This window comes from Harpegnathos saltator, unplaced genomic scaffold (genome assembly GCF_003227715.2).
Source record: "Harpegnathos saltator strain DR-91 unplaced genomic scaffold, Hsal_v8.6 scaffold436, whole genome shotgun sequence".
NCBI classification, from domain to species: domain Eukaryota; kingdom Metazoa; phylum Arthropoda; class Insecta; order Hymenoptera; family Formicidae; genus Harpegnathos; species Harpegnathos saltator.
In genome coordinates, this window is record NW_020230246.1 from 1,167,195 (window position 1) to 1,193,352 (window position 26,158).

The following is a 26,158-nucleotide window of genomic DNA, read 5'->3' on the forward strand; positions in this document are numbered from 1 at the left end:
GTACGTAGCGAGTGAATATAGATATCAACGTTTCTCATCTTGAGTGATCAATGCTGGCACTAGAAAATTTATTAGCATGTCGAAGAAACAAGAGATTCCATTCATTATTTAAATACGTCATTCTCACAGAGAGTTCCGTGAGCAAAGGCGAGAATATTTGAAGTTTCTCTGATGCACGTACGGTAAACATGGTTATTAGCAATTGTTGTTTGAATGAATGCCAGTTGCATGCTCGTTTATGCCAGTTAAGATGAGCCTTTACAACTGACGCGCGCTCCGAAATCTATTGCGCGTTTCGAAATCATTTGTTACTTCCGTTTAGACTTTGAATAAAGTGTCTTTGAAGCACGTGCTCACACGCCAACTGCTTCAAAATACGTCGTAACGCCCATTAATTGAAAATAATCCAGCACGAGCGTCACTTTGTAAGACTGTCATACGTGTTGGCCATCGCCGTGTATTAAGTTTGAAATATTTAGCGCTCCCAGGGACGCGCAATTACTCTGTGTTGTTCAGAAGAAACGAAATTACTTTCGAGTCACTCGGTGGGAAATTAAGATAATTGTCTTGTAAAATTAAGCACGTAGGCTTTCCGTGACTCATGCAGATTGCAGATTGCTCTACTGAATTTTCTCGACGTTATAATTTATCAATTTTGTATACTTTTTACGTACGAACTGAAATATTGTCCAGTTGCTTGCGCAATAATAAGATATTCGACCATCAAATAGGCATTCTCTGCATCACATTGAGATTAGCGTCTTGTTTTTAACCTTAACTTTTAGAAAACTACATTTAGAAATTTTACGGCAAACTATCGTGATATTAAAGACTATTTTATAGATGTTATATATCAAGATATTAGAATTATTAATCACTGAATTTTGGAAATATAGCCATAGCAGTCGGTGTATAATTTATAACAATCTTTCTAACATATACAAGAGCTGAAAAAAGACGAAACATTGTACATTTGCTCGCGTAATAATAAGATATTCGATCATTAAATAGAAATGTTTTACATTACGTTGAGGTTAGCGTCCTGTTTTTAATTTTAATTTTTAGGAAATTACATTCAGAAATTTTACGGGAAACTATCGTAATATTAAAGACTATTTTATAGATATTATAAAGGGTGTATCTACAAGTATGTTACAAATTTTAAAGACATATTCTAGGGGTCAAAATAAGAAAAGAAGTTCCTATAAACATGAGTCTAAAAATGCTTTCCCTCCGAGTTATAGTCCCGTAAAGTTGGGGGGGAAAAGATCGTCGAAATTTTGCACAGCGTAATAATTAATAGTGACCTCGATAGTGACCTTCATTTTTATATGGTTTTGACAATTTAGTTCAATTTTGAGAGGGAGATATGGAGGGAGTTGCTAATTTTCTAATGGCCAAATTTTTTAATTTTTCGTCGTATTGAAAAATGAATGAAACTATTTGATTCAGGAGAAAAAAAAACGTTCAAAAAGCTATTCCTAAAATCCGCAGCCGTCGGTTCTACGCGCTCAGTATCGGAATAGCACAATTAGAATTTTAAGAGTCGTGTATAGCTCCAATTACGCGTTATGTATTGCTCGCATTGTTAATTTCGCACTGCCGAACTCACACCTGACACGCGGTCGATCGTGAAAAAGAAAAAAGCTTGTGTCTTTTTCTTTTTTATTTGTTTACTTCTTTTCTTCGCTATTCCGATACTGAAACACGTAGAACCGACGGCCGCGAATTTTAGGAATAGCTTTTTGAACGTTTTTTCTCCCGAATCAAATGTTTTAATTCATTTTTTAATGCGACAAGAAATAAAAGAATATAGTCATTTGAAAATTAGCACCCTCCTCCATATTTCCCTCTCAAAATCGGACTAAATTGTTAAAACCACTCATTGTCAAAACATAATTAGCTTATCAATAAAAATGAAGGTCACTATCGAGGTCACTATTAATTATTACGCTGTGCAAAATTTCTCACAATCTTTTTCCCCCAACTTTACGGGGCTATAACTCGGAGGGAAAGCATTTTTGGACTCATGTTTATAGGAACTTCTTTTCTTATTTTGACCCCTAGAATATGCCTTTAAAATTTGTAACATACTTTTAGATACACCCTGTATATCAAAGTATTAGAATTATTAATCACCCAGTTTTGAAAATACAGCCATAATAGTTTGTACAGCAATACTTTTAATATATACAAGAATTGAGAAAGGATAAAGTTCTAGTATAAGCAGATTGGAGGGAAAAGCAAATTTTGACAGAAGCGTGTCGGAATAAATAGCTCTTTTTAATGTGCAGATGCATATTATAGACAATAGACTCATTTTTTTTTCTGAACTAGCGTACACTTTCGGAATTTAAAAAGAAACAGGTATACGATTGAGACTCGTTGGGAAAAGGAGAAAAAGATAACTAGTGCAAGGTAGCGCAGGGAACGCGTAAAAGAACGGACTAAATATCTTGACTAAATGTCTTGCTTACTATTGCTTACTTGCTTACTAATTATACTTGCTTACTAATAGTTTATATTTAAAGTTTGGATTAGTAAACGAAAAACTGTCTGAGAATTTTGAGAAAAATAGGATATTGCATTTTTGTATACCATGGCGCATATCCTTCTTATTATCTGCTTTTTATTATTTATTGATCAATTTTACTTTAGTTCAGGCAATTAATTTCATATCTTCATTTTATATTGTCATTTAATTTTATATCTAGAACGTGTAAAATTAATCCATATAATATTTTAGTGTATAATTTGCAACATGTAATTTCCTTGTCTTGTAACATAAAATTTTATCCTGATTTTCATAGTGCTCAACAAACGATAATGTACTGATATACGCAAAAAATCTAATTCGTTAGTGACAGTTAGTTAGTTATTGCTGTAATGTTCTCTTTTTCCCACACGGGGCACTCTTTCTACACCGCAATACGACGTTCTGCTTCTACACGTTAAGAGTAGCATCTGTTTAAAACCCGCCTTGCTCGACGCAAGTTATTACGTAGGCTATAGACCGTATAAGCAACGTCTGCAGTAAAACATTGAGATAAGACCCAATTAGCTTATCAATAAAAAGGACGTAGGTGAAAAAAAAAAAAAGAGAAATATACGCGCGCGCGCGCGACGGTAATTATGGCGGGACGTCGAAGGGTAACGAAATTGGCAAAGAGGTAGTAAGAAATTCACCCGTGTATCGCTTTCGTTATGAACGCGTAAATAATCCCTGATGTTAACTGTATTCAATAATTGGCATTTGCGTTGCGACGTCGCGCGCATTACTCAATGCCGAGAGAGACAGTTCTTCCTTGAACAGTGAAAAGCGGCGAACGAGTCGGTCTTAGTTAGAGCCACGTTAAGAATGTGCGAATCCAAATACTAAATATACACCCCGTTTTTTCACGATGCGATTCTTCGGATGTATCTTTTCGGCTCGCGTGGCTGTGCGTTACCGTCGCTCGGCATCGAAATGCAAAGGAGGAAGGAAGGTGCACGCGTTCCTTCTCTCGTTGGCTCTCTTCTCGCCTCAATCTCCAATGGCGACGCGAAGGACAAAAAAGTGCGAGGCTGACTGTAAAATTTACGAGGCCTAACTCGCTCTCTTCCTCGCGACGCTTTCATCGGGCGAAGCGTTTAACGATCGTCGCACGGCGACTACCAACGACGTTCGGCGATATTTATGACAACCGATTTTTCGGTGGAGCACATTGTGGAGTAAGGAGTGGGTGTGCGTGATGTGTCATCAACCGACGCGTACCAGGCTTCCATATAAATAGTACTATATTTCACATTTTTTGTTACAGTTCAATAAATATCTTTCAAGTTTTATTTACATAGGCGGCTAAAATGGGATGGGCTGGGCGGGAAGAGGTAGAATGAGAGGTGGGGGATTCACGAGGGTGCCGGAGAATTAATAAGGGAGAAACGATTAACCCTTAACCATGGTCGCGATCACTTTGACCAGAACTCGAGAACGAACGCATTGATCGGCCACGCAGGCTTCACGCGAAGAACGCAATTAGGGATGATGATCGAACGCGTTAAACCTTTGAGTGCTGCTGAGTTATGTGGCAGTGTTCGTACGAGCATATGTGCGTGCGTGCGTGTGTGAGCGCGCGCATGTGTGTACGTGTATGGTATGTGTAGGCCCAGTTTTAAAAACTCGTTATAAGTACCAAGACGAAGCACCATCTTTCGAGGTAATTAGGGAAGGCTGCACAAACTTTCGTCCCTCGTAATTTGCATTCTTTAGTGTTTACCGGTTACAGACGTTCGCAAATGAAAATGTAGTGTTTAAAGGATTGAACGTGTCAAGTAGAAACTCTGACTTTTCGTACTCAGTGACAAAGTTCTCATACCACGAGTTAAAGGTTACTTTACGTGCGCCGGCTCGACGTTGTAACGAGGTATTACATCAAGTCGAAACCGTAAGTGATAATTCTCTGCGACTATAATCCTCTATATTAATAAGTATTTCGCGTCAACAATAAAAACGGAACTTGTCTTTAACGTCCAAATCTTTATGGCACTAGTTCGATGGTCCGCGACCAATCACGCGTTCATCACTAAACATCACGTACACGCGTAAGTACTTTCGCAAGGAATACTTTCACGCACTGAACATTTTCGGAACACGATCCTTGATGTGTCGGGAAACCGCAGGACATGTTCCTCGAAGACCTGGCAGTGCGTTGAACAAAAGCGATAACCAGAAAGGACGTTTCCGCACGTTAAAGGAACGTCCCTCGCGTCACTAATCTTTAGTTAACGTTACGATTCTCGCGCGCAATTCTTGCATTACACGGTCATTATCACATTATCGAAACGTGATTATCCATGCGTGTGTTAAAGTCCGTAACGACGCGATCGTGATAGGAACGTGCACGACGAGATTGCGAGATCAGTCGATGACTCGTATAGCGAACAGTCGTAATGAAATCGGTCACTACAGTTTCTCAAGAGCACGACTGTTTGTCAACAATTCCCTGGTAAGTCTCCACACTTGCTTCGCGGCGTTTTCCAAACCGGTAGGCGATTTCCCCTTGAAGAGGTCGAGATTCGGTAGGAAGTAATGCGGACACCTGCGGCACTGCAGACACGAGATCAACTGTAGAAAAATCCCATTTATTCGTTCGGCCAAACAGCCGTCGTCCCACTCCGCTTCATGCGGATGTTTCTCGCACTCGTAGAGCAGCAGAGTCTTCATATGATAGCTGGTGACCGGGTTCCCCGGTAGATCGAGGTGCCGGTCTCTCAGGGTCTTGAGAATGCTCAGGCAACGCTTTCTGCTCCCGCCCTGTAACAGCCGATTCTCCGCGTCGATAAACGACAACGCCCAAGCGTCGCCCTCCATAGCGGACTGCTTGCCCTGTAGACCTATGCACTCTTTCGAGAGCATATCAAAGCCCTCGGCCTTCACCTCGGCGACAATATTCGGATGTGGCCATGGTATGTGCGTGATGGGCCAATGCGAGGCCGACCTGGGCCAGAGGCCGGCACATTTGAACGCCGGCGTGATCTGCACAACGTAGCGCTCGCGTATCCGCAGCTTCACCTCGGTGGTGTCGGCGATCATCTTCACCGAGTCACGGTAGGTGCACTTGTCACACGCCTGCGCCACCAGAGTCTGAAATCTCGAGCGTATTTTCCGGGCCGACAGGTAGCCGGATGCAGTAATGAACTCCACCCAGAGCGACATGGACCTCTTGCGTCCGTCGCTGAGCTTCAACACCGCGCAGCCCGGCAGAGTACCGTCGTCCACGAAATTCAACACGCCCATTTGATTCAAATATATGACTATTTCAAATTCCGTTGGCGAGATCACGTCGAGACCGTCGAACCGGCCGTTGTAATCCGTCAGGGACGAGATGAATCTCGGTTCCTGCACCTCTACTTCCTTGAGAACATCCTGCACTACTCGACACACCTCTTGAATGGTCTTCGCTACTTGACTCTTCCTGTTCATCACCCTTTCGGTGAAGTACTTGTTGAACTGATAACGCATCCGATTGTGGGACGCCAGCATATCTGGCGGCACCAACATCGCGGACCGTTTCGTAGTCCACGGATGGTTATTACTCGATCTTTCAGCTTTTCCGGATCATTCCCGCATCCTTGTGCCCAACTTCTCCATTGCCTCACGGTGCTTCTTCCATCGAGCACCTTACGGGCGATGATTAAATCTCGCTCGACGGACGTTCGCGATTTTCCGTCGCTCGGTAGTGCGTGATTTTCGCTTCTTCTAATTTCTTCGTCTTCCTCCGAAAAGTCCAGTTCTCGTCCAAGCCCAGAACTGACCGTGCGTCGGAGACACGAACGAAGCGGCAGAAGGAAGTATCACGAGCGTCTCCGTGCAGGAGTAAGTTGCCGACTGCGCTCTCGTCTACCTCCTCCGCGTCACCCACCTTCCGTGGCCAGCAAGGACATACAACATAGTTGGCACACCTCCTCCTTGCTGGCACGTCCCCCAGCATGATCTCTTGGCCAATAGCTAGCCTACCGCGCCGTGTAGGCGTGGTTAGCCACACAGCCGACAAGATCGATCCGACGCGGGCACACCAACAGTTCCAGCAACGTTACGTGCGACGTGAGGGATAGAGGGACGAAGGTAACGCGAGGTAACCCTCGTGGTAGCCCTTCTTCCTCCCCATGAATTATGCAGGAACCGCTTGGTTTATTCCCCATCCGCGAGGGTTCAGTCCCTCCCCGCAGCCCCTTTAGTTATTCCGAAATTTTCGACATGGTGGACCGCAATCATATCCATGCCGTGGGATAAAGTTACATGCAGAGCTCAAGGATATTTTGTTTTTAAAAGGTTAACGTGAATGAGAATCGGTAGATGGTAATCCACTATTGTAATTTGATTAATGTTAGAATTGTTGAGAAACTTTCGAATATTTTTCGATGGGACAAATGGCGGAATTAATTTGTGATTTTATATATAACATATAAATATACTTTCGTATAACAAATATTTGCCTTCAAAAATGAAAAGTATAATATAAATAGTTTTTAATAATCTATATTTTAATTATCTTATAATAATGTAAAAACAAATGAAACACGATGATATTTAATTTCTTATAAAGTCAAAAATTATTTTTTTTCTTATTATTGTTCATTGTTTTTGTTATTGTTCTTGTGTATGTTCTGTTTCTGTTGCCTGTTTTCTTTTTGAAAACGCCCAGATAATAATAAAAGTAGAGCAAAGCTGTTGTTTTTGTAAAAAAACCAATATCAATGTTTCTTTGTATTTTTTATTTCTTTGAATGTTAACAGAGTCTTTCCTAAGTATAAATTATTTTTTTCATAAATATTCCTATTATTTAGAGGAAATATAATTCAGATTGCTTGACATATTGCGACGATAATTTATCTCTGAATGTATTATCGTTATTATATTAATAATGCAATCGGCAAAGAAAAATCATAAAGGAGTGAAACGTGTCGATATCTCAGTAAAATAGCTATAAAATTACAGTGAATTTCTTATATAGTGGAGAATGTCGATTAATTTGATATTCCATGGTTAATAGAGACCTTTGCTGTTCGTGCTATAGTGCAATAATAATTATCGTACGCACTTGGAAGTGGTCGAGTGTACAGTAAAGCAAGGAACGCGAACGGCACCAGCTAACGGATATCATTGCCAGGAAAGGCGAACGCGAGACATTGAGGATAAAATTAAGATAAGAACGCGATACTCTATGTAGGTGTATAATGAAGATGATAGTGTGCTTCGTTGCCAACGAGTTGCTCCAGGCTCCTATAACATGCAGCTAAGTGCAAGTATTCGACATAATATTTGTGCATACATTACAACCCGATATAATACAACGATGTTATTAAAAAGAGATTCTCGCGAGGAACGAGCGAAGCGATATTCCGTCGGAAATTAATTATACAAGAAATATACACGTTCGATCGTTTATCAGAAAACACGATATTTACGAATAAGGTAACATTTAGAGATTTCTTTATAAAATTCGTCAAGAGTTAAACGTTTTTCTCCAAACTCGCAACGATATATTTTGCTATTGCTGTACGAAGATGCATTAGTAGGTATGTATGCTTTTGTGTGTAACATAAATATTTCTATTATTTAGAGAAGATATAATTGGGATTGCTTGAAATATCATAAAACAATCATAATTTATTATGTGATTTGAATATGAAGTCTCGTAAAGTTCCTCAGTTTGATATACTAATTGTGGAGGAGGTAAAAATCATTTGATTGAAGATACACTTTCGTTTCGTTGTAGATGATAAATGCATTTATTTATTATTTACATTTTATGTGTTTTAAACAATTATTCGATAGTAAAATAAATATTATTTAAATAATATAAAAGAAATATGTACATACATATGTAACAATGAGTAGTCTAGCTACCGTCGGAAGCTTGCTGCTAACCGATTATAAATATTAAGATTAATGAAGATAACAAATCACATGACTTTTCGTGTAGATAAACAGGTAATAGTTAATTAAAATGTATTGCATATTTTAAATGCTCTTGCAAATGTAACTTAGAATACAGAAACAGATTTATCTCGTTAAAACATACATTTCAAATATGAACGTTCGCTGGCAAAAGTTTTGTACAGACGGTTGCAAAATATCCAAAAGACACATCGCGTCTTTAACATTTATTCAACGATCTAGCGATGATATCGAAGTTCTTCTATCTTTAACCGTTAGATCTAACAGTTAGCTTTCTATAGCCGTTCATAATTGCAAGTTTTTCGCACCAATTTTGTTACGTTTTTCACATAGCGATCTCATTATTACGTGTGTCTAAGTGAGGTTCGAATTTTTTTCTGTATCTGATTGCGATTATAATCTCAATACTCGCAATTTGATACAATCGAAACGAAATAACACATTGTCGGACTAAAGAATTGCACGGGATACTTTATTTCAGCTGGACTAATTAAACAAGCAATATGCATTGCCATTTGCATTACAGCAAAATTCTTAATCATCGAGCAGTTTAACTTTCAACTTTTAACAACTATTCAAATCGGAAGAAAGAGTTACGAGTGAAGTCGGCTTTGTATCCGAGAATGATTATTGCTCATTGAATTGTGATTGTTACCAAAAGGAAAACGAGTAAGACTTAAAGTGGCTTACATAAGTCGAAGTCATCTTGTGATAATGCATCATCTCTAAACCCTTGATACAAGTGTGTATTAAGTAATAGCAGTGACTGCAATACTGCTCGCGGATAGTATCGGAAAAGTGCGTAATATGTGACGGTAATGTTCTCAAAGTTCCGTTACATGTCATCGAGCGATTTCCGGCTTGTCGCGCGTCTTATGGTGGTACTTCCGGGAAGGAAGACGCTAGAGCTTCTCTAGAGCGCGGCTGTTCGTGAGCAGCTCCCTCGTGAGTCTCCAGACTTGCTTCGCGGCATTCTCCAGACCACTGGGCGACTTTCCCTTGAAGAGATCGAGATTCGGCAGGAAGTAGTGCGGACATCGCCGACATTGAAGGCAGGATATCAGCTGCAGGAAGATGCCGTTAATGCGATCGGCCAAGCATATCTCGTCCCACTCGGTCTCGAGGGGATGCTTCTCACATTCGTGCAGTAGCAATGTCTTCATGTGATAGCTAGTCACCGGATTGCCGGGTAGATCGAGGTGCCGGTCCCGCAGGGTTTTCAAAATGCTCAGGCATTTCCTGCGGCAGCCGCCTTGCAGCAGCCTGGTTTCCGCTTCCGTGAAGGACAACACCCAGGCATCGCCCTCCATAGCCGATTGTTTGCCCTGAAGCGCCACGCTCTCCTTCGATAGTAAGTCAAAACCCTCAGTCTTCACCTCCGCCACGAGATTCGGATGCGGCCACGGAATGTGCGGTATCGGCCAGTGCGCCGCTGATCGTGGCCACACGCCGGAGCACTTGAACGCCGGCGTGATCTGCACGACGTAGCGCTCGCGTATCCGTAGCTTCACCTCGGTGGTGTCGGCGATCATCTTCACCGAGTCCCTGTAGTTGCACTTGTCGCAAGCCTGCGCCACCAGAGTCTGGAACCGCGAGCGTATCTTGCGGGCCGACAGGTAGCCGGACGCGGTGATGAACTCCACCCAGAGCGACATGGACCTCTTGCGTCCGTCGCTGAGCTTCAGCACCGCGCACCCCGGCAGGGTGCCGTCGTCGACGAAGTTGAACACTCCCATTTGGTTCAGGTAGAGAACCACCTCGAATTCACCCGGTGAGATCACCTCGAGGCCTTCGTAGCGGCCGTTACACTCGGTCAACGACGAGATGAAGCGCGGCTCCTGCACCTCGACTTCCTTCAGCACATCCTGCACGACCTTGCACACTTCCCGTATAGTCTTCTGCACCTGGGCCATGCGTACCTGCACCCGCTCGGTATAGTATTTATTCATCTGGTACAGCATCTTCGAAGTGCCGCCCATGATATCTTGTGGCACCAACATCATGACGAGGTTGTCCGCTTCCGCTTCCGATTCTGAGAACGTTCCCGCGCCGCGACCGAGCGAAGTTCATTCTTCCGTCCGCTCTTCTGTGCTCACTCACCGATCAACCTGTTATTGTTGTTGTCTTTGTCGTCATCGTGTATCGTTTTCCCAAGCATCATATGTGGAGAGGGGGGAGGAGGGGGTGTCCAACAGTCGCGCTACGTCGATCTTGTCTAGATTTTCGAATCGGGGGAGAGCACCGCTATAAGAGAGAGAGAAAGAGAGAGAGAGAGAGAGAGAGAGAGAGAGAGAGAGAGAGAGAAAGAGAAAGAAAACTCGCGGTCTCAACAAAAGAGCTCGCGCGCCGGAACGTCGGGTCACGGATGAACGAACGCCGTGCGTGCCTAATCGTGCGGCAGGTGTTGTACGTGCAACGAGCGCAACTCGAGGTGTCTCGCGCGCGCGACGACAGAGAGAACGTTGCTGACCACCGGCTCGTTCCACTGCTGTTGTAGTTGTATGCCCTGTTCCCAAGTCCCGCCTCCAGAGCGACAGGGTCACGTGGAGCGTGCGCGTTGTTACCACGCCTCCTGTCGTTCCTGGCTTCCTCCACCACTGTGTCGTTCCTTCCGCCGCTCACCGCACCGTCGCTATCGATAGGTAGTGATAAGCTGTGCGGTTGCGGAACCGCGCGAGCAGCTTTCCATCACTACCGATGTATTTTCATTTATGGATATACTCGTAATCCAGTCAGCATGACTTTACGTTAGCGTGTCCTTGTGAAATTTCTACAAGAATACTTCACATAGGACGCGTCTTTCCCCGCTTGGCTCGTCGAATGAAGATTGTAGAAGACTTGAAATGAACAAATGAAGATGACTTGTTCTCAACGTGCAAACAAATGTTGAGTTGTGCAAGACTGTAGCGATCGCGAAAATTGTCAGATTTTAAAAAGTGCAGAAACATTTTAGTAATAGATGGACTTTTCCCTCGCGACTGTCCAAGTCGACAGCCAGTATATATCGAGAAGCACAATTCCACAAATGGATGAGCAGTTCGCGCGATTTCATAGCATGATAATTCCGGACATGACCAAGCGACGCGATAACATTCACGCACGGAAGGATGTCGAAAGGATCATTTGAATATTGGGTATTGGCATGAAAGGTAGAAAGTGTAACGACGTCTCCCATTCGCGATCGCGCATGCGAATACAAGTATGCAACTTCAATTCTCGATGGAACGTATGCACACATACACATATACATATGCACGTACACGAGTGCAGAGGCAGGTGTACGCGACGAAAAATAGCTTACAAACACGAGATACTGGATCCCGGAACTTACCTTTTATGCCATGATCGTAAAAACTCACGCCACTAAATATCGTCGAAGAATACCGATCGGCCTGATAGATATAACATATTCCACACACAGAGGTAAGATCTGACCGTATCTTCGGCAACTATCGTTTTTCGCATTCTTTTCAACTCTATGCGAGTGAACAGAAGGCAGAAGTTGTCAACGCGTTTATCGTATTGCTATTTTTCCTCTCGAATCAATGGCTACGTTTCGCAACAGTCAAAACTCATTGTGCTGCAGTTTCAACTTTTAATTCCAAGTTCTAGTATGTCGGAAAATATAATGTAAATATTGGTTAGAAAAGCGCGTTGGTGAATCACTAAATGATGTCTGCAACAACAACAACAACTATAATAACAACTTAGCGGTAATGAAAGAAAAAAATAAGAAAGAATGGCAGCATTACAACTGCTGTTAGCAAAATTGTCTGATTTGAAAATTATAAATAAGCGATATAACGAAAAGTATAAAATTGTAACAAATAAACGCTACAATATAGTAGATAAAATACAGCATTTAACAACAGAGTGAAATGCATGGAGTGAGGATGCAGAACAAATGGGATGAAGATAAAACATTGAAATATCACACCACGCAATAAAGAAAAAGGTTGCATGAAATTTTACGATACGATTGATTTATATGATGATGAAAAAAGACTAACTGATATTAATGGTGAATATCATATAGATTATGCAATTGTAGTGGTTCTAACGTGGAAGATTTTTCCTCCGCGTACGCTTCAAAGTCTGAAAAACCTCAGTTCGTGCATCTCTCTAACTGTTAGAGCACTGTTAAAACATTATATTAACCATTCTAAATAATAAAGTTTAAACTTTGTATTCGACTCTGTGTTGTTTCTCTCTACTTATATTTGGTCATGGTATACCACAAGAATCTAAACATAGTAGATCATCCATGCGAAAATCAGCATTATTGCTAGTAGGAGAGCATACGAATACGATGGAAACTAAGTATGAACAAATTGTTCAGAACAATCTTTGCGACAGTTGCAAAGCTGTTGCTAAATGTAAGTCATTGTTTAACGTTACTGTGACCTTTCGACATTTCACAGTACCCTTTCGACATTTTCCCATCATCTCTCTAATCTCTTTATGTTCGCTATAGTTACTGTAGATCCAATTCCTTGTTTAATCAAACTTGAAGAAAATAATGACATAATCTGGATCCTTCTATTCGATCAACTCTCTCCCGTGCTTCATTGTCCAACTCATCACGTATGCTCCGATGGGCAAAGCTGCGAAGCGAAACGGCGAGTTATATGTACCGGAGAGTCGCGCCACGTTCAATTCGCGCTCCTCGTTCATGGATAATCGAATAAAGCTCGGGAATCCAATCTACTCCAAGTTGGAGTGGTAGATTGGTACCCGGCGGTCCCCACTTTGCTCTCGCTAATACGACTTGATTCATGAGCCAAGCACGTGTGTCGTACTCGCGCTGTCTCGTTCTACTCGTTTCGCTTTCCCATCTTACGCGTTGGTGCGCCGAGGGGTCAAACGTTCTGCTACATCAGCCCTCGCATTAAGGCAAAACCCGAGGGCTCCTTCTGCCCTAAATGTGCCTTTCATCATCCCATTTCAGTTTAATTCGTTTATCATCGAAATTATTTGTACACCGATGATGTTCTCGCGGCATGACGCCAGGAATGACGTTTCGCTAAATCATCTTTCGGTCGAGGTTCGTCCGATATTCGGAAGATCTGACAGGAAGATTGACGTAAAAATGCGTTTATTTCTATAAAATTAATATTATTAACGAAAAGAAAAATTTCCCCGGAGAAATCGTGACTTTCAAATTGCCAAAATATTTCCTGGAGGATTAAATTTTCAAACGACATCGGCTGACTTGAAAAATCTCTATTTTATCGCGATCTTTAAGATTTATAAGATTTTCAAGGTAAAAAATGTTGGAAATTTAATATCCCTGGAACAAAGCCGAGCGATCGATGCACGCCAAAATATTTCACTTTCCCCGGTATTTCGTGTATAATAAGCGCGAGCAGTACTTATACTTTTAGTTTCCATGCCGTAGACTCGTGTTTCCATTGTGTAACATTTCTATCGAGGATCGTGGCGCATCTTCTGGCACGGCCACCGGGCCTATGCAGTCGGTACGCCGAGTCGACCTTGTAAATCAGCTCGAATGAACATCCCCGAGTAAATCCCGGATAATCCGGGCCTCGCTCGTTGAGCTTCGGCAGCCGGTAGACAGACAGTCTGCCGAGACTACTCATTCCCCGGTATCCTCGGGAAATGGCACGGAAAAGAGATTTTTCTCCAAACGTCGCAAAGATTTTTTTCGAAAGAATTGCTCTGAATCCATCGCAAGAAAAGCTGTACGAATCGACCGATCAAATAACAGTACACTCAACGTTAGAAAAGTCATTTTTAAGAAGCAACGCGTTGCCATTATCGTTATTCAAGAAGTAACGAATTTTTACAATTCCGTTGCTTTTTCAAAGTTTTGAAACCTATTTTTGGAATTCATTTCGGCCCATTCTCTGTACTACATGTGCAAAGCAACGCAATAAAGGTAATAATTATATTTGTTACTCTTACCCAAAAAATACACACAATAATTGCGTTACCGTTACTGTTATTATCATGTAAACAAATAACTTTACGAAATCGTTGCAGAAAAAAATTATTTACAACAATGACGGAGTTATAAATAAGACGTTACTTTTTAACTCTGAACATATATTGAGCTGCGAGTATTTATTGATCTTATTTTAGTGGTACAAATTGCTCATTATGAGTATCGCGAGACGATTATTGATCGGCTCTAGAGTTATTATCATACCATTTCGAGCATTCGCATCTGAAATAGTCGAAAACTACGCGACGATTAAACACGCACTGTTTGCAACGCGAATATTAATAGTAGCGCCGCTGGCTTCAATCTTCTTAGCATACATCGGACTAATAGTTCAGACGAGTCATTAACGTGACAGCCGGTCCGTTCGCATCTGTTACCGGAAACAGATCGCATTATCCGCTATTTTATGATACCTGGGAAAAGCCCGGGTACGAGTTAATTGAATGGAAAAAAAAAACATCGTTGTTTGCTGTTTGTCGAGCGTCATTAGTCGAAATAGTTTCGTCGGCCCATCGTTACGTCCTGCTCGTGTTACGTACTCATCGATGATTTCTTTATTACGTGTGTCAGATGTAGACGTGTGTACGTCATGTTTTACAAGCCGAAAAAAAATTTGTGTTGTTCATTCATACAGCAGAAAATTTTGTACAATGCGAGAGAAGGCAAACACAATGTGCGCGTAGTGTATCACCCTTCGCGTGTGTTATACGCCGCGGTGCGCGTTATCTCGCGTGATGCTGCGGCAATAAAGGTATGAGAATACGCACGTGGTGAGCATAACTCATCGCCGCTTGGGATAGCCGCGATGGCACTCGGGCGTTTTGAGCATTAGCTGGCGCATTTACGGAAGCAGGCGCTGTCCCGTTTAGGCGAGGGGGAAAGAGCTCTATCGTTTTTCCAAAGTTTGATCTAACACTTAACAGAAAGATTTTCTAGAGACTTGAAGTGCCAAGAAAATTTCGAGGGAAAGTAAATTTCGGCGATTTCAAAGTTCTAAACCAAAATACTCCGATTTTATGAAAGCGTAAAATAAATTAATGTCAAGTAAAATAATAACTTTCGCAATATAGCGCGTTCGCAATTTCAATATCTAATTTCTCCATATCAGCTCTACTACGAATATATATATTTATATTTTTTGTATATTTCTCGCTAATCTATCGGCTTTAGTGTAGTCTGTTATCAGAGACATTAGCAAAGGAAAAAGAAACCGAATATTCGCATACATAGTGTCAGTGCGATAGTACGAAAATGTGCAACATTTTGCAAGTTAATAAGTCACGGTTAATAAGTCAAATATTTCAAGAATCGAGTCGGCTCTCGTTATATCTCTGTCGGTGTATCAGTGTATAATAAAGCTATCAGTTGTGATCGTTAAATTTGTAATTGAGTCTTTTTAATATTTTCCAACGTGTTGGTGATTGCTGACCTTCTCTTTGCAACTCTCTAAACAATTCTCTTGAGTGAATGTATCGCTGACGTTGAAGGAAGGTTTTTATATGAATCGTTATTGCATCTATGCATTTCTCTTATTAGCGTCACCGAGAATAGTGAAAAGCTTGCACGGCTTTATTGTTGAGACTCCAAGAAGCAAAACTGGGAGGTTATTTTTGAAAAGTGTCAATGTTAGTTATTATTATTACTTGTTACTTATTGAAAAAAATTGATTCGTTATTTATTTGAAAAAATTAATTTGTTAGCGTTATTTAAGAAATTACTACTATTTTGTTACGTTTTCCAGCAAGTTTCGTAGACTTTCCAGACGGATTTTCGTGATTATAATATTACAATGTGAGACAATCGTTGATAGGAACTTTACAATTTTTTTATTTATAAAGTAAATATTCTATTACTAAATTAATTGTTAAATTTACATTACATAATAATTTTTGTTATATTGGTGCAGCAACAAATTTATTAAAAATTACACTCGAATTTTTATATTCTATTGCTGAGTGATATGTTGAGTAACTTTGACATGAACTTTGAGTATTGAACAGAACTTTTGTGATAATTTCTTTCAGATTTCTATTTCGTTATTTTATATAACTCTGTAATTCTATATAAATAATTATGAAAGTCATATAAATCACTCTTGTAAGACATATAACTTTTATAAACTGATTAATAAAGTTGCTGCTAAATTTATGTACATTTAGATTCTCTTTTGATATTTGTTTCTACCCATTTTACATAAATATATCTTTTTTATATCTTTCATATGTGCGAATATCTTTCATATATGCGAAATATAACGATAAAAGTGACAAATATATTTGTTATAGTTATCCGAAAAATGTAATTACGTTTCTGTTATAATTATTAGTAAAAAAAAATCGTTACCAAGTCATTACCGAAGAAAAGGGACTTGCAATGGTAACTGTGTTATACAAGTATAACGTGTTACTCCCTGATCCTGTCAAGAAGTACCGGGATATGCAAGTCCGAGCTCCTTTCTCTAGCGGTCGTTCGTACGTCGCCGTTCTTCTACGAGTTCGCTTTACGGCGAACGTGATTTCGGCACTCGCTGAACCGTCGAGGAGGGTTTATGTGGGCGTCCAAGTGAGCTGGAAGAACGACGGGTCCATTATTGTCCGATGCTTAATCTGTTTGTTGTATACCGCCGGCGGGCTGCTAAGTGGTATCCCATTCTATGGGTACCCTACGGCGTACGTAGAGAGCTCGCGAGAGCAGCGAGGGGGCCCCCTTGCGAACGCGACACATGTTGTTACATCACATCGCCCATTGTCGTCGCGGTGCAACCCCGGGCGCTCCGCTGAGTCGGGTCGGTTTCGGTTGGTGAGAGACGAGCATGGAGACATGGGGAGCTCTAATCGTGCACCACTTGACACTCCGCGACCAGGACTTTCTCTTTAACCGCGTGTGGTCTCTGCCACCCAGCCGCTGGCTCGCGTCGCGACATGTAAACGTATTATTTTTACGTCCCGTCGTACGATGAGCATTTCGCGGCACGGTGGGGTCTCAAATGTGAGGATCTTCCCCTGAAATGATAGTATGTCGCGTGGACTTGTAACGTGAATGCACGCGGAAAATATCCCGCGGTCCTCTCCCGCGCGAATGATCATCACGCAATGTGTGTACAATATTCGCATTGTTACTTTAGTATTTTTGCTTCTTTCCTTTACGAAAGGAGAAGATCGACGTGTCCATTCAGACGGAAAATACATTACGTCGGCCAGCGCGATCTCGGGAGGTTAAAACAATGCCTCGCACGTAAAGTGCGTGCGGGGGATTAACGAAGGACGAATGAATCCATTTAATCTGTGACAGGGCATAAACATGAAGCATACGTGATATATCTCTGTTGCGGTTGCAGGTATTCAAATAATGGATTCTGAGCCGCGACATGGCCGTTATCAATCTCAAGCAGTGTTTGCGGAGAGCTTGCGCAGATCGCCCTAGGGGTTGGCTTTGTGTGTTCGTTCCCCCGTTCGCTCGCCAATCTTGGGTGTTGCAACCGTCGCGTCAAACTGCTCCGGGAAAATCGCCGTGTGTTTTTCAAAGTCCTGAAAAAGAGAACGAAACTTGCATATATATGTTTCGGCGGAATAACTTTACAACATTTTACGCATCTGCATTACACTAATGGACATAAAGTAAGTGTTATAATCATTGACGTCTCTACACAATCTCATTGATGCAACATATAAGAGGAAATAAAATTTCTCTAAAAGCAAAAATAACTAAATTGAAGAAACAAAATTCTTTAATGCGCAGTAGAATAAATTCGAGTAAGATGGTCGTGCGAAAAGGATGATCACAGGCTATAATTTCTCCAATAATAACTAAACAACGTTTCTTGTAATCATTCTCAAAGATAATTTATATTTACAGCAATTTACGTGTGTACGCTATTCGAAATAACAACATTATGAATATTATAACATATCATGACCATCTTATCCGCGTTCACTGTTTCTTCACTATTTTCATATGATGTTTTCTAATATGTTAGAATTTTATTTCTTATGGTTTTTTATATATCTTGCTAATAACTGTGACATGTCAATGATTGTATCACTTACTTCATACCCCTAATATTGATCGACAGTCATGCGTTCTCACTACGAGTCAATGTGACATTCACGGTCTCGAGACTGCTTATATTTTTCTAATTTTGATATACACGTGACATACTACCGTTATCAGTCAACACGCATTCAATGTATGCGAAAGATGTTTCGACATAAGACGATGTTCTCTTTTCTTTTTCTCTCATTAAGTTAGTTTACTCACTTTTCGCGTATCCAACTGCGAGGGATTATCATCATGCGAGGAATTCGCTTTGACGATTTGCCGCGATGGCGCGGACTTGTCCAAATATTAAGAAGTAAAATATCGTGAAATGTAGAAATGATAGAATTGAGACGTCCTGGAGCCACATAAATTCCCATGTTTTACTGGCGATCCTTTATTAGCGATCCTTTATTAGCAGTCGTTTGTTAATTAATCGAAGAAACAATTACACTCGTCAGAATTAAAGTCTCTTATAAAACCATGCTCTTCTCATTTCCACCTTGTTAAAATTTGATGAGAGTCTCGTAAAGACAGCTCAACGTCTAATTCACGTTTTCGATTTGTACAATCTTAGTCTGTATGAATCGCGGTCGTTGGAATGCTTTCATCATTGCTGAGATTAAACGAGAAAGAGAAAAGAAGAGAAACGTTTATTTATAAAATATATATTTTACTACTCGGCTATGAAACGAGGGATGAATTGGAACTCGAATAAAAAATGAAACAAGTATAAGTGTCGTGTCTGAGCCGAAGAACAGGAATGGCCTCTAAATTCTGCGTTTTATTCATGATTTAATCTGATCATTTAATCTGATTACGATGACATTTTATAAAATTAGTATTAATTTGCGTGGCTCAGTATGCCGTCCCCGTTTTATTTCCCCTTCAATGCGCCGTTGCCTTTTTCGGCGACAATCGAGTTAAGGTGTTTCCGAATGTCGATGTTGGCTTCGATAAGTCCGACAACATTTCCGGTTATGTTTACGTTTGCAATAGTCGCGCTTTTATCACAAAAAACCGCCTACAAGAAGGATGAGGGACGCAGATAAGATCTTATTGGCATTTTTGGACGCAGACTTTTCAGGCGTAATCAACCAAATGGATAATTTCAGCGGATTATTTCAAGGATAATTTCATTTGCCGCGCGTAAGAACATCGCGACGGCATGATACGTCCTCATTAAGAAGCAAAAATTGAAGGCCTTGTTAGGCATGGGGTGGTAAATCGGTATCCCTTATTTTGTCTCCCTCTTTCTTCCTTTCCTTCTTTTACCATGTTCGCCGATCCTTTTCCTTCCACCCTGCTCTTCTTCCTTCCCCCTCTCTTTCTCTCTATTTCTCTCCTGCCAAATCTCGTTCCTTTTTGTTCTCTCCTTCTCCCCCTTTCGCCGGCGAGTTGTTCACGACTCGTTCGAGAGCGCAAGTCCACGAAGTCCTGGGATCGATTCTCAGCTCAGCAGGAGGCTCCTCCTACCATGACGGCCATCTTGCAACCAGCACTGGTTTCACTATATCACATCACACTTCATTGCATCGTGCTTGCATACTTATGTCCAGCGATGTGCTCGCATCCTTGGACCATTCCGCTTTGGTACCCAATGGGCATTTCCTTCGCGATGTCCATGCAAACTATCATATTGCTGTCAAAAAATAGTTAGAAAAAGTATCATGTAAGTGATAATCGATAGTAACGCTCCAAGGATCTAAAGATGGCTTCCGACATGCGTAAGTTAATTTCTACGTATATAGCTATAAAAAAGTTAATATATTACAGATAAGCGTAAAGAAGAATATAATAAAGATAGTCGCAATATGTTAGACTCAGGTCCAATTATTTATCAATGAATTATAAATCCTTAAAAACGTCCCTTAAGAAGAAATGGTCGAGAAGAGCTAAACGATATACGAGATGTGTTAAGATTCTCACATGGAGAAAACTTTTCTGGAAAATATTAAGATTTTTGTATACGGGAAAGTACCATACTAACTTGTATACATCTGAGATATATTTATATTATTCAAAATATTTGAAGATGGTACATGAAACACACATTATTTTACTTATAATATATATTTTTATACTAAAATAAATACTTAAAATTAAAAAGATATCTGAATAAACTATTGATTAATTGTCATAGTTTGGATTTTATGGCACGAGTATATCCCAGTTATGCAATAGTATGATATACACGCGTATCGGATAAAAATTTTCTTTGCATAGATATTCAAACTAGGAACTAAGAATTAATCTGGTCAGTAAGAGCCGCGCAATAATATTGATAGCAAATAATTTCTCATTAAACAGAGATCGCTCTTTTAATTTTTGTTACAGGTGTTGAAATACTGCGACCACCTACACGGAAAATGGTACTTTTCGGAAGTCCGTGCGATTTTCTCGCGACGCTACCTGCTGCAGAATGTGGCCATCGAGATCTTTCTCGCCAGCAGAAGTAAGTGCCGGTGATTCTTCTCGTTTTGCTCGTCTTCAATCAGCGGCTCGCTTTCGGACGAGAGCGCATTCCGTTTCTTGTACAGCTCCCGAAACTCCTCTGCGTTATTTCGCGCGACGCGAGACGCGAGATGCGATCTAATCGAATGGCGAACGGCTGCGGAATCCCGAGCTCGCTGCAAGGTGTGCGCCCCTGTATTAGTTTTTACACAATAAATATCTCGCCCGCATTACGGTATGCTTTTTTATTAAGATAAATTTATTATTCAATCGCGCGGGCATAACTATCGCCGTTGTTGTATCACTTTACGTCGCAGTCATCATATCGCGATTTCACGCAGTTTCGCGCGCGTAATAGCATCTACGACTTTGCATTCTCATGAATGCTACCATTTTTAATCAAGAATTGATAGAAATTATCCAACGACGATTAAATCGTTAAAACAAGCCAAATTACGCGCATCAACGATAAACGGAAGTCGGTGTGAAAATTTCACCCGTTTATGAAGCGAAGAGCTCACGAATGCGATCATCAACAATGACGTTTTCGTTTAACGGGAGCCTTCGTCCGTATCAAGCGGATTGTCGATGTCCCGATGACAAACCACGCGACAGAATTACCTATACCTGCGTTGGGCCACTATCCCGCTGATTATTTCTCCGGGGCGCAGATAAATTCCCAAGCGCTCCTCGATTCTAATCTGATCCTGACTTTCGATACGACTTCGTCGTGAGAGACGTCGCCGGTGGAATGTCATCCCTGCGAGGTACCTTCGTCGTTCATTAAAAAATCACTGGAAACGCGCGTTCGTTAGCCAGCGACCGCTCTCGGGGAACATGCGTTCGGATCGCGCGTCTCCTCTCGCGATAAATCGTGGAACAATAAAACCGTGAATGAGTTACTTTTTATAATGCGGCCGTGCGCGCTATATATGTAACTCTCAGTCGCCGGATCGTACGATCTTTACGTTACGATATTCGAAATTACGCGGAGGGGTCCTCTCGTTTCTGTGCGTGACGGTTGCTTCTATAGGTTCTCACGATTACCGCCTCTCGACACTTGGTTACTTACGTTAACTCGCGCACCCTGCGTTGTCGCGAAGCGTTAGATAATTATATCCGATGCCGGATCATATTTTCTATAACATTGTATATAATAATAATAATTAAAATACCCAGACAATATATACGTATGAATTAAATACGTATGAATCGGCATGAATTAAAAAAAAAATAATACAAGGCAGCTGGAAAGAATAATAAGTAATTTAGCGGTTTCAATAAACATCTGCATGCATTGTACATATTGTATTATGAAAGGCGAGTACGTACCGTTTTGCAGACTGCAATCAGATTCGTGTTATTAAGAATGGGAGAAAAATAATGTTCCTACCTGAAACTTGTAGGATCAGATCGACGTTTTTGCTCTAGCGAAGAAAGAGCAACGTTCAGTTTTATTAGATACGCATACACGAAGTGAGAGCGCGGTAAAACTTCCTCTCTCATTAATTAAGATTAAATCGTACGTCTTGTTTTCGTGTACGGACAGTTCGGTAAATTACTGGGAAGTATTTATGGCAACGGTCTGCCCGCACGCTAGCCTTTGAATTCTCGGGGGAGCTTGGTATAAACGCACTTCGAGCGATTGAATCCTTTCCTAGCTCTCTATCATTACGTAGAAACAATTTATCGCGACAATATTAACATAATTATGATTAGCTAATGATGCTCTCATGGCCGTAAGTTTGCCGCAGGGTTGGCTTATGGATAATATTTTATCTTTGTTATAACATCTTCATTAGGCTATAATTCAAAATCAGCTTTCTCGTAAGTACCAGCGTTTGAAATTCAGAAATTGAGGAGGCAAATTTTGCGTAAAGGAATTCTCTCTCGTCCGTCTTTGTGGATTAATGCGTGGCATGACCCGAGGTCGATCTACTCCTGCAATTCACGCCTTTACGCCTTTTTGTCCACAGCTTCGATCTTGTTCGCATTCTCGGACCAAGCGACGGTGAAGAAGGTGATCAAGGCGCTACCGCGGGTAGGCGTCGGCATCAAATACGGAATACCCCAGACTAGGTAAGCGACTGCTAGCTAGAAATATGGGGAAGGAAGCGCTCCTGCGGTTCCACGAAGACCTGAGTATCTCTCCTTCGAGTCCACTGTCCCCGAAACATACCCGTCATTTCCCCACTTCTTTGTCCCTTTCGATAAGGAGATTCTACCCAGGGACGGATTTGAAACGTTTCTTTTTACAGACATATAATATAATGGCATTGACAAGATACGAGTAAAGACTAGTAGTTATATGAGATTTAGCAAAATTTCGCTGTCTAATAACTTTCTGCCTAAATAAATTTCTCATCTAATATGATAACTGCGAGAATGCAGTTTGATAAAAATGTGTAATACACTTCATTCTAAGTCTGACATGCACACATATACACCACATAAACACACACAGACAAAATATCGAGGTAATTATAAATTATAAAATTAACACTTGTTATGCTTCAAATATAGATAATGATAATCTTTTTTCATTATTTCTTATCTTTAGGCCTTTTTTGTAGTCGCAAACTTTTGCCCAATGCTGATGGTCTGTAACAGTGCACAGAGAAAAATATTATTCTATTGCTGAGATAAACTGCGATTACTCAGTTTATTTTTCTCTTTCTAAATAATATTCATCTTTAACAAAGGATATATTCTTGATAACAATTTTAAATATATTTGTTATAAATTTTAGAAAAATTTTTACTCTGTATTCAGTAGCACTTACGCTTTTTCAAGAATATTATAAAATTTATATAGAAAAAGAAAATCTCGAATTATTCTTTGTTTTAATTTATAATTAAATTTATAATTAATTAATAATTTTTGATCGAAGCATCCTAAACTTATTAGGATTTAGAATGTATTTTGAGAAAATTTGATATTTAATGATGAACTTTTGACAAATTTGCAGATGCATAAAATTATAAAGTGCTTAAAATAAGTGACATTTACTTGAATGTAATGTATATATTTTTCTGCACATATCCCGTCGATGACAACGATAAAATTCAACGTAGATTTATATGCGCCGCGGATTTTTATTTTCTCATGTACCCTTACGTTTCAATTTTGTATATCTTTCCATCTGCTGCCATTACGATTCAGAGAATGGGAATGTAACGATATAAACGAGCGCAAGAGCGATGATCAGGATGCAAAATTTATTCCTATAAAATACTCCGTGACTTTTTATGATGTTACGTATAGTAGAGGTGCATCGTAGATACACATCAAAAAGAGAAAGATCTTCCGCAAGATACCGCGACGGTATGAGATTGTTTCCTGTGAAGCAAGAATTGTCGATGAGAACAGAGGTTTGCGTATCCGCGCTTCGACCCATCCATTAGAGCGCTTCTATATACGAGATAGTCGAGAAGATCAGCGAGAAGGATACGTCGGCCATAAATAAACTCCGGCGAACTCCAATGTCAGATCGAAAGAGAAGATTCCTAACAAAAAATAATCCGCCGTTGTATAAAACGCGAAATCGTGTCGTGACATAGTGAGGATTGCGGTGTTATGTAAACATGAAATTTATTCACGAGCGAGAGAGGGAGGCTTTTTAATTAATATTTAATTAGAACGCCGCGTGACTGTCTTAAAGCGTCACGATCTTCGAATAATTTTAGTTTCTTCTTTCTTTTTTCTTCTATTTTCTTTAATTTAGTACGCGAGCTTCGATAAAATTTGATCGCGAGCTCTTAATTACCGAGGTATTTGATACTAAAACTTGAAATGTCAAAAACGTTGGTACCTCGTCGATTTATCAAGAAATCTGCTATTAAAATTCAACGTAAAGAATGTAAAGCATTCCGCGTCTGATGCGACTTTCATGTGTCGACAATATCCGACGAATGTTTATTATTGTATATGACCGGTATATCTAAATAGTTTATGTTACGATTCGAAGTCAATTTATGTAAAGGCTTCGCCAGGGAATCGTCGAACGCCATGTAGAAAAGTGCGACAGTGAGGAGGCAACCATAAGAGAGTCATGATTAATTCATAATGAAAATCATAATGTAAGGGGCTATCTCGCACCAAGTAACGTCCTCAATTACTATGCAGTTTTAATTAATACGGAACTCTGGGTCACAATTATTTATAAGAAAATCGAAATTTATGTAACGACAAATATCAAGGACACGAGTCCTCCCGTAGGACATGGTGCTTACATCTTTATTTATTAACAACGTCATAAATCGATAGCAATTAGGCTAGAGTTTCTTCTAGCATATCAGTTACATGTGAATTTACATCTACCGACCTTGCCGTTAACATTAATCTACTCCACAGGTAGCACGACTAGGATAACATCTCAAGATCTCGCAACGACTCGTGGACGACGCGTTTTATGTCATGTACTGCATGCGTACACATTTACTCCGCCAATACGCACAACTCGTTCAAAAAGATCTGTTAAAGAACCAAGATCAAGCGTTTTCGCAGTTGAGATCGCGATTCGACAATCATCTTTGCTTTGTCGATCTTCGCGGCCGGTATCTCGCTGTAAGTCTTCACGCACGCTTGAAATTTACGCGAGTCGCATCTCAGGACTGAATTTATGCGTCCGGTACCGTCATCGTGCGCTCTCTTTTAACGTCGCAAGACGAACGCCCGTTAAAGTCTCCCGTATAAATCCTAAATCAGCGATCCTCGCGTTTATAAAGCGGCGCGACGGGCTTTATGGCGTGAACGCAAAGCGCCGCTGCGCGTCTTGACGTAATTGCTCTTATGAATTGAGAGCGACCGGCGTCTTAATTGCACATTAAAGCCGATGCACAAGCTCGTTTCGATTCGGCAATTAAAATGCGTAGCGTGCGGTGCACGCACGCTACGCAGAATGACACGCTTGTGATACGGTTTTTCGATAAATTGCCGTATAATTGCGCGCGTTTCATGAGCAAATCGTTATTCGTTTGAACTTGTTTGTTTCAATTGTTGATACTTCATTGTCGACAAAATTCGGACGCGCATGTGCGAATGCATATATGGATGTTCTTACTTTCATGTACCTATGCAGTCTTTCATGGAATCGATTTAAAGAGCGGAGATTTACATAATTAAGATTTACATAATCTTAGATACAAGTGACGAAGATAAATCATAGTCAAATATTAATTAGTTAGTGAGCTGTTGCTTGGAAAGACCATTTTATATTGTTTAAAGTACAATACATTCTTTATTAAAATCCTATACTTATCACC

The 26,158-nt window shown here is 40.6% G+C and overlaps 3 protein-coding genes across 10 annotated transcripts in view; 1 reads left to right on the plus strand and 2 right to left on the minus strand.

Moving 5' to 3' along the window:
* rg (A kinase anchor protein rugose) overlaps nucleotides 1-26,158 on the plus strand; it is a 774,193-nt gene that overhangs the window by 710,643 nt on the left and 37,392 nt on the right. For all 8 annotated transcript variants that reach the window (XM_025301660.1, XM_025301661.1, XM_025301665.1 and 5 more), the window contains 2 exons: nucleotides 20,778-20,895; nucleotides 22,871-22,973. In XM_025301660.1, the coding sequence (XP_025157445.1) occupies nucleotides 20,778-20,895; nucleotides 22,871-22,973 (221 nt within the window). The remainder of the gene's footprint in view (nucleotides 1-20,777; nucleotides 20,896-22,870; nucleotides 22,974-26,158) is intronic.
* Nucleotides 2,819-6,819, minus strand: LOC105184064 (protein mab-21). Its single transcript, XM_011142608.3, has one exon. The coding sequence runs from the start codon at nucleotides 6,038-6,040 to the stop codon at nucleotides 4,943-4,945; it is 1,098 nt and encodes a 365-aa protein (XP_011140910.2). The 5' UTR covers nucleotides 6,041-6,819; the 3' UTR covers nucleotides 2,819-4,942.
* On the minus strand, nucleotides 8,440-11,276 carry LOC105184063 (protein mab-21). Its single transcript, XM_011142607.3, has one exon. It carries the CDS (start codon nucleotides 10,441-10,443, stop codon nucleotides 9,343-9,345), a length of 1,101 nt encoding a protein of 366 aa, XP_011140909.1. The 5' UTR covers nucleotides 10,444-11,276; the 3' UTR covers nucleotides 8,440-9,342.

Excerpts from the sequence above, each read along its gene's own strand:
- LOC105184064 (XM_011142608.3), bottom strand. The coding sequence starts at position 6,040 with ATGTTGGTGCCGCCAGATATGCTGGCGTCCCACAATCGGATGCGTTAT.
- LOC105184063 (XM_011142607.3), bottom strand. The coding sequence starts at position 10,443 with ATGATGTTGGTGCCACAAGATATCATGGGCGGCACTTCGAAGATGCTG.